Source organism: Osmia lignaria, chromosome 14 (assembly GCF_051020975.1).
Source record: "Osmia lignaria lignaria isolate PbOS001 chromosome 14, iyOsmLign1, whole genome shotgun sequence".
Classification (NCBI taxonomy): Eukaryota; Metazoa; Arthropoda; class Insecta; order Hymenoptera; family Megachilidae; genus Osmia; species Osmia lignaria.
In genome coordinates this window covers 2,920,657-2,934,937 of record NC_135045.1, presented here as the reverse complement: position 1 = coordinate 2,934,937, position 14,281 = coordinate 2,920,657, and the positions used below count along the sequence as shown (strand labels likewise).

The window sequence follows — 14,281 nt, the reverse complement described above, 5'->3', positions numbered from 1 at the left end:
TAAAATAAATTGGTATAAAAGATTTTTTTTATGTAACATGTAATTTTCATTTTACAGTAACAACAAGGTACGAGTAGGTACACAATTTTTAGGTGTACACCCCTGAGATTTCTATAGCGTGGATTCGTTTCCAAGGTAACGGCAATAATACGTCACTGTCACATGGATTGCTACAATGAAGGTTGTAGCAACAGTTCATTTCTTCATTCATGTATGCGAAATGATTAGCTTCAGTGTGGAACACTAGTTCTTATAATAATAAGAAATCTACTAATTATCCTTGTGAGTATTTTATTCTTTAATACATCACATGTTTCAGTAAATACTTTTGTTACAAATATGATCATAGATATCGAACTATATTTTTCATAACCAGAAACATAACCTACATCATTAAGTAAGTATCAGTATAAAAATTGAGTTTTAGAATTGAATTGTCCTTACTTATTTTAAAATGCGGAGTATATTTTGTTGATAAATTTATGTGTTAAACTATAATGTAGTTGTTTTATTATTAAAAATTTCTTTCATTAGTTTTGAAATGATAAAACCTTGTTAGCAAGTGCCAAGTGTATTGGCTTTTCATTTTACAAATAATGAAAATTAATTTTAGTGATGGAGGAAGATGGTGGTAAAAGAATGAGAGGCAGAACTCGTGGTAGAGCTCGTGGAAGAGCTAGAGGCAGGGCAAGAGGTAGATCGAAGAAACAGGTTAAGGTAAATATTGATAATTTTTCAAAGTTTTGAGTTTAATTATGCATTTAGCTTTTAGAATTCACCTTTCGTAACTAATATAATTGAAAATTATCCATATATTAAAATAGATTATTGAAAGTGACGAAGAAGATACTCCTCAACAAGTAGAAGAAACTCCAGCAGAAGGAGTTGGAACTGAATTAGAAGAACATGAAGCTCCACCAACACAGCAACCTTCTTTGGAGCAACAGTTTGATTTGGAGGCTGATATATCACAGTTGGAAGCTCCAACTTTCACAACTATTAACAGAGGACCTCCAGAACCAATGCTTCGTTTAAGATGGGACCATAGAGTTAATCTCATTGGAGAAAAAGTATTGAATCCTATGATACATTGTTGTGACAAATGTTTAAAACCGATTCTCATTTATGGACGCATGGTGAGTAACATGAAGAAAGTACAAAAAAATAAGCAGAGTAGCTTGTTTAATATGTTTACATATTTTTGTTTCAGATACCTTGTAAACATGTGTTTTGTTTATCTTGTGCCAAAAGAGAAGATAAAGTTTGTCCTCGTTGTATGGAAAAAGTTTCCAGAGTTGAACAAACTGGCTTAGGTACTGTATTTATGTGTACACATGGGGGAACCAGATATGGAAATGCAGGTTGTAGAAGAACATATCTTAGTCAAAGAGATTTACAGGTAATTTAGTTAAATTTTTAATTTTACCATTTATCTTAATTGCATGAATACATTATATAATTTCCATACAGGCTCACATAAATCATCGTCATATATCGGCTCCACCGCAACAAGTTCAAGGAATGCAGGTTGATCCTCCTCAGTATGTGCATAAATCAGATATAGAATCACAGTTAACTAAAGTTTCATCAGTTGCAATGCAGAATCCTCGCATAAAATCGGTCCAATCGCATATGGTTCAACCAATAATGGGAAATGATCCTAGAGTAAATTCGATGGTCAATCAATCCCCGGTCGAACATAGACAACATAGGCCGCAGGCCTTAATATCAATGCAAAATTATACTCAAAACTCTGGACCTCCTCCACCAAATAATGCTCCATTAAGAACAAATCTGATAACTGTGCCCATTCAAGATACAGCTATAACAACACATGACATACATACACAGCAGAGTCATCATTACTATCCTCCTCCACCACCTCAAGTCAATTATGGAGGATACAATGTGCCACCACCAGTTTCTCAAACACAACAATATTATCCACAACCACAACATCCTGCTCAAGTATCTTATGTGCCACCACCTCCACCACAGCAACAACAGTATGTATCTTCAACACCGACTTCAATAAGGCCGTCTCCAACAGGATATATACAAGATCCGTCGTATGGTCCACCACCTCCTCAACAACAAGCTCCACCACCACAGACTCAATGGTCACAACATCAGCAACAGTTTTATAGGTAAAAAAAAAAAAATACTGTTTTTATTAAAAATTTATGTGGTGGTATCGGTTGTGATGACATTGTTGTGGGAAAAAGATACGCATTCAAAAATGATTATAGATATCGTTTTTGAAAATACGCTGTCCAATATTAGAGAATATCAAACTCGAAATATTTTATACTTTTCAAGGACTATAATTACAGCACTCAGTGGCTAAACTTATACAATACTATAGCAATAAAGCTGATTTAATTATGCAAATATATTTATTTATTTCCCATACTTAGGTGTATAGTTTTTGAGTATTTTCAATAGTTTTTCCTAATCTATATAAAAATATTGCTTATGTACATATAATTATTTAAATTATGTTGTTAATGAGATATTAATTTTTAGAATTTTGTTCCATATGCCACAGGTATAGGAAAATTGAAAATATATATTTTTTCAGTAGAATTTAATATTGTACAGACTATAACGATTTTAACATATGTACAAAACTCATTATATATAACATGTACATAATGTGTATTATTACAGTATTAGATTCTTAGAATGTATTTAGTGAAATTAACAAATATTCATTTATTCACGCACTCAATTCTGGCCTTTCACTTTTCAGCTCTAGTCACATTTATAATAATAAATATACGTTAATTGACTAAAAGTCTTATAATAAAAGTACATAAAAGTTTCAAAGTATTTTTTAAGTGAAAGGCCAAAATATGAATATACATACATTCTCAAGAGACATTTCTGTGTTATACATGAAAATAATTTTTAATCTTATTCCATTGTTACACCTCTATCGATGTATTTATCTATAATCACTGTACCTTAATAGTGTCTTGCTCCCTTCACGTTTACATCATTCCCTGTATTTACAACCTATTGATGTATCAAATATTATCCACGTTGTTATACATTTATACGAATTATTTTCCATTCAACTTTGTATATATATATATTTTTAAAAACAATTATACCTAAGCTACAATAATTGATATTCAACAATTGTTTGAAAATATTAATACATGGCAAAAAAAACTGTAATATGGGTTTGTGGCACAGCAGTTAATTTTTGCATTGTTTTAAGTTGAACAAAAATGATATTTATGAAACAAAAAAAAAATCAGATGTACAAGAAATAATACATCACGTACAACTTACTATTTTAAATGCCAGTATCTAAGAAGCATCTAAATCTATATTAACTGTGTTTGTGCACTTTTAAAAAATAAAATTGACAATAAATTAATAACATGTGCTTTAAATGTATTAATAAATAGTTTAAATTTGTATAAACTATAGATATTAATGAAACAATCTGAATCTGTATCATACATAGATACAGATATACATGTAGATATAATTACTGCTGTAAACATAATAGAAGAAATTTATAAATTCAATTAAATTAGTTTTTCGATCTAAATAAAATGTTCATAATTCAAAAATCATGCATAACATGAAAAATATATCTTAATACATTTTACAGTTTTTTGCTTTAAAAATGCATAATTTTCAAATGAGAGAATTTGCATCCGATTTTAATACATACAGGGTTCGGCCGAATAATACATAAAAACAGACACGTTAAATGTAAACATACGGTATAATCCGAATGTTTAGTGTTTGTCTAGCTGTCGCGATGACAAGTTGTACGAACAAAGTGTGTCGCAGCGGATTTTCGAACTTGATTTATTCGGCAACTAACCCGTAAGTAAAAGAATTTTATTCTATGTATTTTTCTTATTTTTTCTTTTACATATTATTCGGCCGGACTCTGTATGTGTGTTGTGTATTATTTTACAGTATATAAAATCTTTAATTGGAATTCTGATGGTAAAAAATATTTTCTAGAACGTATTAATAGAAAACTTTTTTTAATTTAAATTTGTTACTAAGAAAATTATTTTACAATATTGTACTGGAAGCCAGTCTATATTTTCTTCATTAATATTAGTAATTTCTCTTCCAGTTATTACTAAACAATATTAAAGACGGAACAATATTGCATTTATGCAACATTTCAGAACCTTTAGGATCTTTATTAAAAACATTTAAATTATGTATCTTTTCACCGATGGTATTTAATTACATAAAGTTTATAGTTCTTAGTAACAAAGAACACGATTTTCTTGGAAAATAGCATCATAAACTAGAAAAATCGATTCTGTTATATCTTTTATATTGCTTAAGAAGCTTTTAAAGAGTATATGCTGTATCATTAATAATATGACGTAATTAATTGGGATTAAGAATTAAATAAAGTGTTGACAAAAATTTATTCTTTAAAATATCACAACTACATGAAATAAGCATTTTAGCTTTTTTTTGATAATTCCAAAGAACAAATTAACTCGATGTTTATATTTTTAAGGATTGGCTCTCAAGGATGGATACATTAAAAGCTATGAACACCAAGGCACCGCTTGAGTATTGCACTTTGTTCTTTGGATTTAACAAATGATAATTTACAAATCTGAGTTTTCTCAATGCAATTTAAGTGTTTTGGTGTTTTTTTCCTTCAAAATAATTTTTCAGATGACCTCGAAGTCACATTTTACATATATACAATCGAAAATCTTTTCCCAATTAAATGTTGCCATATTACAAACATGGTTGTCCCATTTTCAACATTTTCTTTAGAAGTTTCTTAACATATTTTTATACATTTACTTTGTAAAATCAGTCTGTCTGATGTAATCACGTATTAGTAGAGGTATGATTATGTATGTTAACACTAACTTGTGGAATGAGAGGGGATGCAAGAGGTTTAGGGGTAGTAGATTCAGGAATTGGAATTGATACTGCAGGAGGAACTGGAGAATGTTTCTTAGCTCGATCTGGTTGCCATGGTTTTGTATGATCCTTACTCAACCTCTCACTTAAAGCTTTTAACGCTATTTGCCTGAAAATTACCGTTGTGTTTAATAAGTAGATGTTAAAAAGAAAGTAATTTCAATATTACCAAGAAAATGGTAAGAATTTCTGATTCCATACTATGCTATTTATGAAATTCATTAGAAAAAAGTGTAAAAGAAAAACAAACCTTCTTCTTTCACTATCATGGGGATCAATACCAGGAAGATTTATAATCAAACCAGGTGGAGCATTAGACATATCAAATCTCCTGACTACTTTTTTACAAATTCCAATGCGTACAAAAAAGCTATGTATTGTATTACTCACAACTGCTATTGGTGGTTGTAAAACATTTGGAAAAAAACTGTAATCAGATATATTATAAGTTTAAAAATATGATTCAACAACTTTAGACTACTTGAAACAATTGAAATAATTTACCTTGCAAATGTAAAATTGTCTGCCATATCACCACGTGTACCATTATTATGTTTCTGATAAAATCTGAGGTATATCCATGATATCAATAACCCGCTGAGAAACATAGTTGGATGAGTACCTTCTAATAATCCAAAAAGCCATAATATCACTCCCATCACCCAGACCATTAATGGTATATTTCTATTTGTAATTTTTCCAATTGGTGTTTTAAGTAAAATATGATCTGGCATTATTTGTTTTACAGCTACAGCAACACCTGTACCAAATATAAACAGTGCTTTCATTAGATGGTTTTTGCAAAATGAATTAAAATAAGTATCATTTATTAAGTGAATTTATGTATTATTTCATACATGCATTACACTTGGAATACATTATATGTTTATATTACAGATACACAATGACAGTAGGTAGTTGACAACAAAAGTTATTCTTTGCATAATGTATACCTGCGATGTATCCAGTCAATCCATGGATGTGTATATCAAATAATAAATCTGGATCATTGGTACACATATAAAGAAATAAATAAAATAAAGCTGACAAAACAGCGACGCCAAAATTAACAATAGCGAAGAAAGTCATCATTTCCATCGCACCCCAAAGAGGTTCGATCAGTTTCCCGCACAGCCCTACTGTAACAATGTCCACACATACTTCCCAGAAGTGTATCTCGAGAAAACAGAAGGTAAATGCTGTCCATATCCAAAAAACTGGAGGCAGCAGGTAACCTGGTGTCACACTTAAAACACGGATTGCTTCCGTGGAGAATGAAAGGCAATAAGAAAATAGGACAACGATGCATATGAATTTCACACTTGTACTAGTGTTTCCTAATAGGGCAGCGAATTGTTGCCTCAGATAGGGGATATTTCTACCCAGGCCTTTTATCGCTGCCATTTCTATCAAGCAGCCCCCTTAACCTCTTTGAATCAGAGAGCCACTTCCGTTATGACTTGACGTTAGCTACAAGTGGCGTCGGACACATGGACACCGTAAGTTTGTCAACGTGAAATGAATCATAAATTTTTCTCTTTGGAAAAGATGTAGAAGGTAAATACATATATTTAATTTTAATTAATATTATTGCTGTGTATAATATTGTCCTTAATTGCTGGGGTATTACAGTAGGTAAAATACTTTTTTCATTTACGCATCACTCCATAACTATTATAAGATTTCAAATTGTTTAGACAAAATTGAACTTAAATTCCTTTAAAAACATCATGTCGATATGTTAATTGTGTTGTTACGAAAGATAATTAATATTTTTGAATAAGATGCTTTTTATTTCGAAATAATCACTGCTTTAATTCAAATTAAAAATCTTGAAACTGTTTCATAACACTATTCAATATTTGTCTTTTGTTTTGTTCTTCACAGATCCATTTTTGACGTTTCATATTTTTAGATATTTTTTGGCGAATTGTTTCTTTATCTTTTATTAAAGAAATTTAATATTGTATCATTTAATGATATGTAAAATTTACTATATTCCGTATAATTACAGTATACAGGTTCCCGAGTATTACAATTTACTTGTTGCGAATAATCAAGGAAATTCTTTCGCAAGAAAAGAGATATTAATTATTAAGTAAATCCTCTCGATTAATCTAAATTAAAATTTTTATGGAATACGCTATCGAATACGGCAAGAAGTAATCAACGTTGATTAATAAATGCCTGGAGTTTGTCCTCGTTGTAACCGCGAGGTTTACTTCGCAGAAGAGAAATTGGCTCTTGGAAAAGTTTGGCATACATTTTGCTTTTCTTGTTGTGAGTATCACAAATTTTCTTCAAAAAAAGGTATTTGGTAGTAAATCATTAAATCATGTAAAATAATTGTTTAACTTTATGGTTCTCTGCGCTCTGTAGGTAATTGTCGAAAATTACTCAACAGTTGTAACGTGGTGACCTATCTCGGTGAATTATTTTGCAAGAGTTGTTACGTTCGTTTGGCTCCGTCGATTACGAATCATGAAATTAAAGGAACATCGCAATTGCTTGGAACCTTAACATTTTCGAACCAGGAATCGAATGGTTATTGCTGTCCGGTAGAAAACTCAATCGGTAACGCATCATTAAACAGAGAACAACATTACCAAACCGGCAAGTGTAGACTTCGCGGTGGTGGTAGCGAAGTCGAGGAGACAAACGTTTGTCTTGACGAAGAGAAGAAACATTTCTTAGAAAACGAGTACGCAAATGTAGGTATTGTCAATTCGATGACAACAATTTGTGATCCTCCACCTAGTCCTACTGCAGTGACTACATGGTACAATCGGCAGCATTGCAAGCTTCGCAGGTTCATTATTTCTCTTCGATATTTATCTATTACATTGTTGAACTGTTATAAAACTTAGAAATTTTGTAATATTTAGTACGCTGTCTTTGGAGTCCCAGAAGAATAACGCTGTCGCGAAAGATTACCGCGAACGATCCGAAGTGCAGGAAGCAGAAAGCAATCAATCAGAGCTGAAAACTGCGTTTAGTAATGATGAAGTCAACATTACAGAGGCTCTGCTAAGGTACATAAAATTATCTGAATTTTTTGTATCCCTGTTCTTCCAGATGTATGTAAGCTATTTTTGAAGAAATATTTAGCCATAGGCACAAAAATAATTGGATATATTAGGCTATTGTTTGTACCATTTTTCATCGGACACAGTATCCGTCGGTAAGATATCGATAACTTGGAGTTTTTCAAACTTTTTGTCTAATTCCGATACGCATTTCATGATTAATTATACGAATACTTTATTTATACATTTTGTATATTTATTCGAAAGCTTCACTATGGTTACAATTACTGGAAATATAGTTTTCTAAGCGTAGATATTTCCAGCGCAGACAAAACTCGAGTGACATCTATCAGCCGGAATAAAAAAATTAACAAATACGATCCTGTATGCGAATTTAGTGGGAATAGCATCACTATTCCGTCGAGACGAAAATTTGCGTATCCGCCAGTACCGCCGCCTCGCAGTCCGCTGCCTTCCCGACGACGAGTCTCCTTCTGCGACGTCGTCTTCGGGGACACGCGCGGAAACGAACAGAATTGTATCATGAAAATGCAGAATGCACATCTAAGGCCCTGTTGCAATAATAACGAGGAATATACTTATGACATTTGGCAAGCGGACGACACGGCCGGTAAGAACCACGGCGGATACGAAAATGTCAAAATAAATCATACCGAAGACACTGGCAGAATGCATTTTGAAAAAAGCACGTCGGATTGTTGCGACGGCGAAGAAGATTCATCGAGTAAATGCAATGAGCTCGAGAAGAACCGAGGACAAGATCGTTGCGCCGGTAATACAGAGTTGCACCCGTACAGAACAATGAACGATAAAGATGGATCATCGAAGGAAGAAACGATTACGTGTACTCATCAAAGTGGTCCGAATTCGTCGAATGATCTTGACGATAGCGAACGTATGCGAGGAGGATGTGGTGGACCATGCGGCCCTCGTCCAAGGATTCTATGTGGAACGCTTAAACCCGTTGAAACTATTTGCCATTGTACTAAAAGTAATAACCATAATTTCACAAAATAATATATTAAAAAGAAGTACAACTGTGATATTGTGTTTAAGGAGAACCGGAACCATGTCGCACTGTTGTTACATCTTGTGCTTGCTCGTCACCGTGTATCGACAGACGTGGCTGTTGTCCATCGGTGACCGATCGACCGATATGCAAAAAACCGATTATCAGATGTCGTCAACCATGCACGGTAGAATCTCCAGGTTGCGGCAGTGGAGGATGTTGTGGAAGTGGTTGCCGAGGTGGTTGTGGAAAACCTGGACAAACGTGTTTGCCCTCTAGACAATGCGCGATACCACCTTGTCGACCTTGTTCGCCTTGTTCTTCACCTCGACCCTGTCCTCCGCAACCGATTTGCTGTTGCCGAAAATGTGGAAACTGCTGTGGAAGCGGCGGTGGCACGAGTTGCTGTCGGTAAGATAACTATGATATCATTAAATGTTTTCAAGGTAATTATTTTTGGCGTATATAGGCCGAAAAGTCCGGTATGTCGAGTGAGAAGTAGAAGATGTTACAGTTCTGACAGAGCAGAATGTGCCGACGGAGGATGTTGCCGGCCGAAATCTGGTTGCGAGTGTTTAGGCGGCGGTCTTGATTGCCAGCGCTGTGGCCGGAAAGTGTATCAGGCTGAAATGCAGGTAATTCGTGTAATTTCGAATAATTTCAGAATCGTAATTTTCTATTAACTCGCGTTTGAACGTGCAACAGAATGCTGTGTACGGAAAACACGAGTAGCTTTCATAAGCGTGCATTTGTTTAAAGGTAAATAATTAAATTAATTAAAAAGTTTTAGTTTAATATCGTTGTACTTTACAATGGTGATTATTCTTGTTTGTAATCAAACTTGATTTCCATTCAAGATTGTATCCGGTATACCGTTTCACAACATATGCTTCAGCTGTTACTGCTGTAGAAAACCCTTAGAATCCTTAACGTACCAAGAAAACTGCGGAGAAATTTATTGCAAACGTTAGTGTTCTTTCAATTCAGTAAGGTAATATCAAAATTTTAGATTTATTTTCTACTTTTATTATTTAGAATGTTACGTTCGAAATTTTGGGCCACAAGGATATGGGTACGGTGTAGGACCAGGCGCATTACAAACTCCCATGTGAAGCCAACTAAATATTTAACAAATTTTATCTATGGAAAGTAAACTTTTTACTTGACAATTTGTGAAGGATATTTTATTAAAACATCGCTTGTAAAACAGTATAATGTGAACCGTAACTATTATTTAATTAATAGTATCAAGTAGATAAAGAATAATCAAAGAGATACCAAATGAAATCGATGTCAAAATAAAAGGCGCGAGTAAAGACACAAATGTCTTGATGTTCTGTACAGCTATTTCAAATATATAATACCGAGTTTATCCACAGGATTTGCAGATAAAATGGGCAGAAAGCAGGACAAGACGAATGGTTGTATTTCTTTGCTGAAAATAAAAATCATGCGAGGAGGATCGTACACTTTGCGAAATGGAAGGAAAGGGAATAAGACGAGACGGGCCCAGGTAGTTTTATTGGTAAAAATAAAGATAGAAAACAAAATGGAAAAACAGAGTTGAATCCTATGAAATACAGAGAATGAAAGGAGAGCGAGACGAAGGAAGAAAGAATGAGTGGTTGGTTTATTGAGTCTCTCCTCTTAGTGGATTGCGGAACGCGGAACGTACGCGGCACTGTTGGGTAGAGGGGCGTTTATATAGCTTTCAAGCGCAGGAGCTTAATCTAATTTCAAATATAAATCTGTTCTCTCCCCGTTTTCTCTCTCTCTTTCTCTTTCCTCCTTCGTTTCCTTCCTCGGACGGCCCCCCATCCATATAGCAGCATGCTCGCCAGCTTATATTATCCACCCGGCTACGAATAATCTCCTTCGCTCTACCTATTAACCTTACGAGACACACCGATTTACTTGACTTTTGTGAATTATTTCAGAGAAATCAGAGCACGTTTTACCTGGCTATAAGCAACTGTGTGTAATATTTATGAACATGAACGTGCAATGTGTATCTGGAGTGAGTGGGTGGCTGAATCTTACACTAGTAAATTTGTTTATTTAAAAAATGAAGCAACGGAGGGTCTAAGGAAAAGCTAAAAGAAGGAACTGATCGAAGGTACAAACTCGGCAATAAATTCTAATATTAATGTAAAGTTTTCGAATTTGTTGAAACTGTCCAAATGTTTTGTTTGCGTTTGGTTGACGTTTCAATTGCGAATAGGAGTGCATGGAATTAAAACGAACGGGGCGGCCGGAATCTCCGGATGTAAAGAAAAATTCGCCTAAGGCGAGAGCGTCGAAATTTTACTCTATGTACGATGCAGTTACCGTGGATGCAGCTGGGGGGTCAGGAAATCGAGAAAATATCTCCTCGGTTCGGCTGGTTCGCTCAGTCTTTTGCGCGCGTCGCTTACTCCGAACGGTATGAAAATCAATTATTTCGTTAATTCGTGCGTTACATTGGCTGTCACGGAGCCATCACTGTGAACGACAGCGGCCCAAGGCACTATTTTTCAATTCCCAATGTCGCCCTACCTTTTCGAACGTATTTCCGTCTGATACGTCCGTGTCATTTCGCTGCCTTATCTCGGATCTAAACCAAGTACTTTTACTTCTCTATTCGACGATTGAATGCTCCGATCAAACGTGACAATTACCGTGAGAACCTTTCAATTATATCGAACTATCCGGATGAATTAATTAGAGTCTGACCTAATGAATTATTAAATATCAATTGCACCATTGATACTCTTGAAATTTCTCTATTTCGTATTTAATTAGAAAATCGTGTATCTAGCGAATTTTCAAAGAGAAGAAAACGCGACAATTTGTGACGGTATCCCACTGACGCGGATGCCACGCGAAAGTCAGCCACGTTAAAATTAATATCTCCCATTTGTCAGTTGCCGATACGTTTTCGTTCGTACAATGAAAACTGGCTAAAAAGGGGAGCGTATACAAATGTTAGACCCCAAAACGTTCCCTAAACGTGTTGTGACAACACGGCTAGGTAACAGGGCTATGTTCGAGGTTGCGTTAAAAGGAATTCTACTTGTAACGTGTTATAAATTGTCTTCTATTATGAGGCAAGCAGGTAGAATAATTTTTACCGATCTTTTTAACTTATACTGAACACGTATTAACACGATCTGAATTGATTTGTAAATTGAAATTGCTTAGAATCGTTTAGACAAATTTCGGATTCATTTATTTTGAAGAATAATCTAGATCATAGAATAAAGCACTCTGTTGACGTGAAAAAATGAATAATTGCTTGCAGACTGAGGAGGGTAGCAGTGATATTATCCTGCGTGTCTAATTGCCGGACATGTGGACGAGACCGTGGAGAATCCCCCGCCACGCGTTACAAATGGATCGCAGTTGATCCAGTATTCTGACTTGGAAAGGGTTCGAAACCATACTCCTGACCGCGTAAGTATTTAAAGCGTTAACGATAATCATTCATAAATGCTGGACCATTGTGTCCATTACTCCTAGCGAATTTGCATGCAGATAAATGCTTTGGTTACCGTTAGCTATTCAAAGTGATAGATGCGTTAGCTTTATTAAAATTGAGGAGTTATAATTTTTAGAATTTTCAAATTTTTGAATCTTAGAATAGTGAGGGGGAGAGTCCACATTTTCTGGGGGCTAAGCCCACCTTGGTCTCTACCTAGTTATACCACTGAATGAAATTAATAAATATACTAATATTTTTATGTTATATCGTCTTTACTACTTATCAGAGGTAAGAAAGAAGTCTTCGAGTATAATGAAAACGTTAGTAACGATATGTAGGTCCTAGGTGGGGTATTTCGCGTCGGTATAACGTTGGCCAGCTCGTGTGTACGGTACACATTTAATTTGCATCGTATAAATCGTGTTTCCGGTCGAGCACGCAACACAAACACGCGTTACGTTTACGCCCTCGGTCCCTCATCGCGTTTTCGATCTGTCCTACCCGTGAGTAACAGAGAGAGAATAGGAACGCCGAGAGAAGCTGAGCTTTTGCATGCGGCCTCGTATTGTAACCCTGGTAATTTATGATTCGATAAATAAATCAGCCACATTTTATCCTCTCGACCCTCGTCGTGATTCCAGCTCGCACACTTGTAAGATGATTTTTTTTTTTTTTTTTAAGGGGAGGTTACGCCTAGTTTACCGTCCGCGAACCTTTCCTAGGGGAAGTCACCCCTTTCTTCTTCGTCTAGCCCTTCAAAAACATTTCGTTGTTTGGGCATACCTGTGGAGAGCCACTGTAAAACGTTAACGAATTCTTTTATCATATGTTCGCGATGAAACTAGTTGTTTCTCTTCTGTGAAACGTTTGTGGATGTAAATTATACGATTCTATACGGTTTCCTTTTAAAATAAATTACTTTTATTTAAATAGAAATATAATTAGAATGATTTAATTACGAAAAATAATTAACTGAATAACGATCAGAGAAACCAATTATAGAATTGTTAGGAATAAAACAACGATTTATATAATGAACTCTGTTTCTTATAAACAGTACAGTATAATTTTTAGTCAAATTTTTAACGCATAAATGCAAATCAATTGGCCGTACGATATCCAAACGTGGTGCTCTTACGTTTCATGATTGTCCATCGTTCATCGATGATCATGAATATTCATATTATTATACATTTGTTTATCGCTGTATGCGTTGGTACATCGTAATACATGCAAATAGTAACAAAACACATTCAATTTCGAATCATCAATTCGGTTGCGTTAGTTGAAAAACGCATCCACAATCAAGTATTTCATCCTTCTATAAAGCCCGATCGCATCATTGGCCGTAATAAAAATCTCAGCTGGATTTCACACGGTGAACTATCGAAGACCTATTAGATTTTGATACCTGCGTTAGGTTCTGATCGATTCCTCGCAAAGGAGAAATAAATAGGAGAGTAAAACGTGGTCGAAAATTTACGAGCACGGTCCCGGTGTGTTATAGCTTCTGGTGCGGAATCATGCCGATTTCCCTTGGCGTTTTTATTATTTTCTGATAGCATGTTTACGAGGAAGGATGAATGGAAGCGTACTTTATGGGACAATTATGGCTTTTCGATTAGCTATATATGTGACGCTTTTGCAAAATATATCAGTTACTCTGTTTACTATCCGACAGATCATTCCACGTCTATTAATCGCCATTATGTGGTCCCATAACTATTTCCCGATTCAATAGTATAGAAAAGAATTAAACGTATCAATAATTTCTTTTTTTTCTAAATTTTATTCCACGTACGTTTAATTTTAAATTAAGCACGTACGATA

The 14,281-nt window shown here is 34.7% G+C and overlaps 4 protein-coding genes across 15 annotated transcripts in view; 3 read left to right on the top strand and 1 right to left on the bottom strand.

Annotated features, from left to right (window-relative positions):
* Window positions 1–171: 171 nt before the first annotated feature.
* Window positions 172–2,405, top strand: Hakai (E3 ubiquitin-protein ligase Hakai). The gene is made up of 6 exons (XM_034331348.2): window positions 172–282; window positions 350–397; window positions 614–717; window positions 825–1,136; window positions 1,211–1,399; window positions 1,471–2,405. Coding segments are annotated over exons 2-6 (1,287 nt in total). The 5' UTR covers window positions 172–282; window positions 350–396; the 3' UTR covers window positions 2,152–2,405.
* An 835-nt stretch (window positions 2,406–3,240) lies between these two features.
* Window positions 3,241–6,339, bottom strand: LOC117607538 (transmembrane protein 115). Its single transcript, XM_034331349.2, has 4 exons — window positions 5,889–6,339; window positions 5,440–5,695; window positions 5,186–5,362; window positions 3,241–5,044 (listed from the first exon to the last, which is right to left on the bottom strand). Exons 1-4 carry the CDS (start codon window positions 6,337–6,339, stop codon window positions 4,840–4,842), a joined length of 1,089 nt encoding a protein of 362 aa, XP_034187240.1. The 3' UTR covers window positions 3,241–4,839.
* Window positions 6,305–10,881, top strand: LOC117607534 (uncharacterized). Of its 12 annotated transcripts, none has more exons than XR_004582188.2 (10): window positions 6,351–6,492; window positions 6,950–7,215; window positions 7,315–7,744; window positions 7,821–7,967; window positions 8,285–8,973; window positions 9,039–9,402; window positions 9,506–9,626; window positions 9,697–9,750; window positions 9,849–9,957; window positions 10,027–10,046. XR_004582188.2 is itself a non-coding variant. In XM_034331330.2 (9 exons), the coding sequence occupies exons 2-9, from the start codon at window positions 7,119–7,121 to the stop codon at window positions 10,101–10,103; spliced, it is 2,079 nt and encodes a 692-aa protein (XP_034187221.1). In that variant the 5' UTR covers window positions 6,305–6,434; window positions 6,950–7,118; the 3' UTR covers window positions 10,104–10,362. The 12 variants fall into 12 exon arrangements, 10 of the variants coding, with proteins under 10 accessions (XP_034187221.1, XP_034187225.1, XP_034187229.1 ...); XR_004582187.2 differs by having other exon boundaries at window positions 9,461–9,626; XM_034331330.2 differs by lacking the exon at window positions 9,697–9,750 and having other exon boundaries at window positions 6,305–6,434; window positions 9,461–9,626; window positions 10,027–10,362.
* Window positions 10,882–10,931: 50 nt separating this feature from the next.
* The window catches only part of Dbx (homeobox protein Dbx), a 35,787-nt gene continuing 32,437 nt past the window's right edge, over window positions 10,932–14,281 (top strand). Inside the window, exons 1-2 of the mRNA XM_034331339.2 lie at window positions 10,932–11,107; window positions 12,272–12,423. The gene's annotated coding sequence lies outside the window, so the exon portion shown is untranslated. The remainder of the gene's footprint in view (window positions 11,108–12,271; window positions 12,424–14,281) is intronic.

What these genes read in the sequence shown, in the direction of transcription:
- Hakai (XM_034331348.2), top strand. An exon ending in GATCGAAGAAACAGGTTAAG is followed by an intron (nt 718 to 824) that starts GTAAATATTGAT and finishes ATATTAAAATAG; the next exon opens with ATTATTGAAAGTGACGAAGA. An exon ending in TTAGTCAAAGAGATTTACAG is followed by an intron (nt 1,400 to 1,470) that starts GTAATTTAGTTA and finishes ATTTCCATACAG; the next exon opens with GCTCACATAAATCATCGTCA.
- LOC117607534 (XM_034331330.2), top strand. Translation starts at nt 7,119, where the DNA reads ATGCCTGGAGTTTGTCCTCGTTGTAACCGCGAGGTTTACTTCGCAGAA. An exon ending in TATTTGCCATTGTACTAAAA is followed by an intron (nt 8,974 to 9,038) that starts GTAATAACCATA and finishes ATTGTGTTTAAG; the next exon opens with GAGAACCGGAACCATGTCGC. An exon ending in TGTATCAGGCTGAAATGCAG is followed by an intron (nt 9,627 to 9,848) that starts GTAATTCGTGTA and finishes TTTCCATTCAAG; the next exon opens with ATTGTATCCGGTATACCGTT.
- LOC117607538 (XM_034331349.2), bottom strand. Translation starts at nt 6,339, where the DNA reads ATGGCAGCGATAAAAGGCCTGGGTAGAAATATCCCCTATCTGAGGCAA. An exon ending in ATTGACTGGATACATCGCAG is followed by an intron (nt 5,696 to 5,888) that starts GTATACATTATG and finishes TATTTGGTACAG; the next exon opens with GTGTTGCTGTAGCTGTAAAA. An exon ending in GACAATTTTACATTTGCAAG is followed by an intron (nt 5,363 to 5,439) that starts GTAAATTATTTC and finishes ATCTGATTACAG; the next exon opens with TTTTTTTCCAAATGTTTTAC.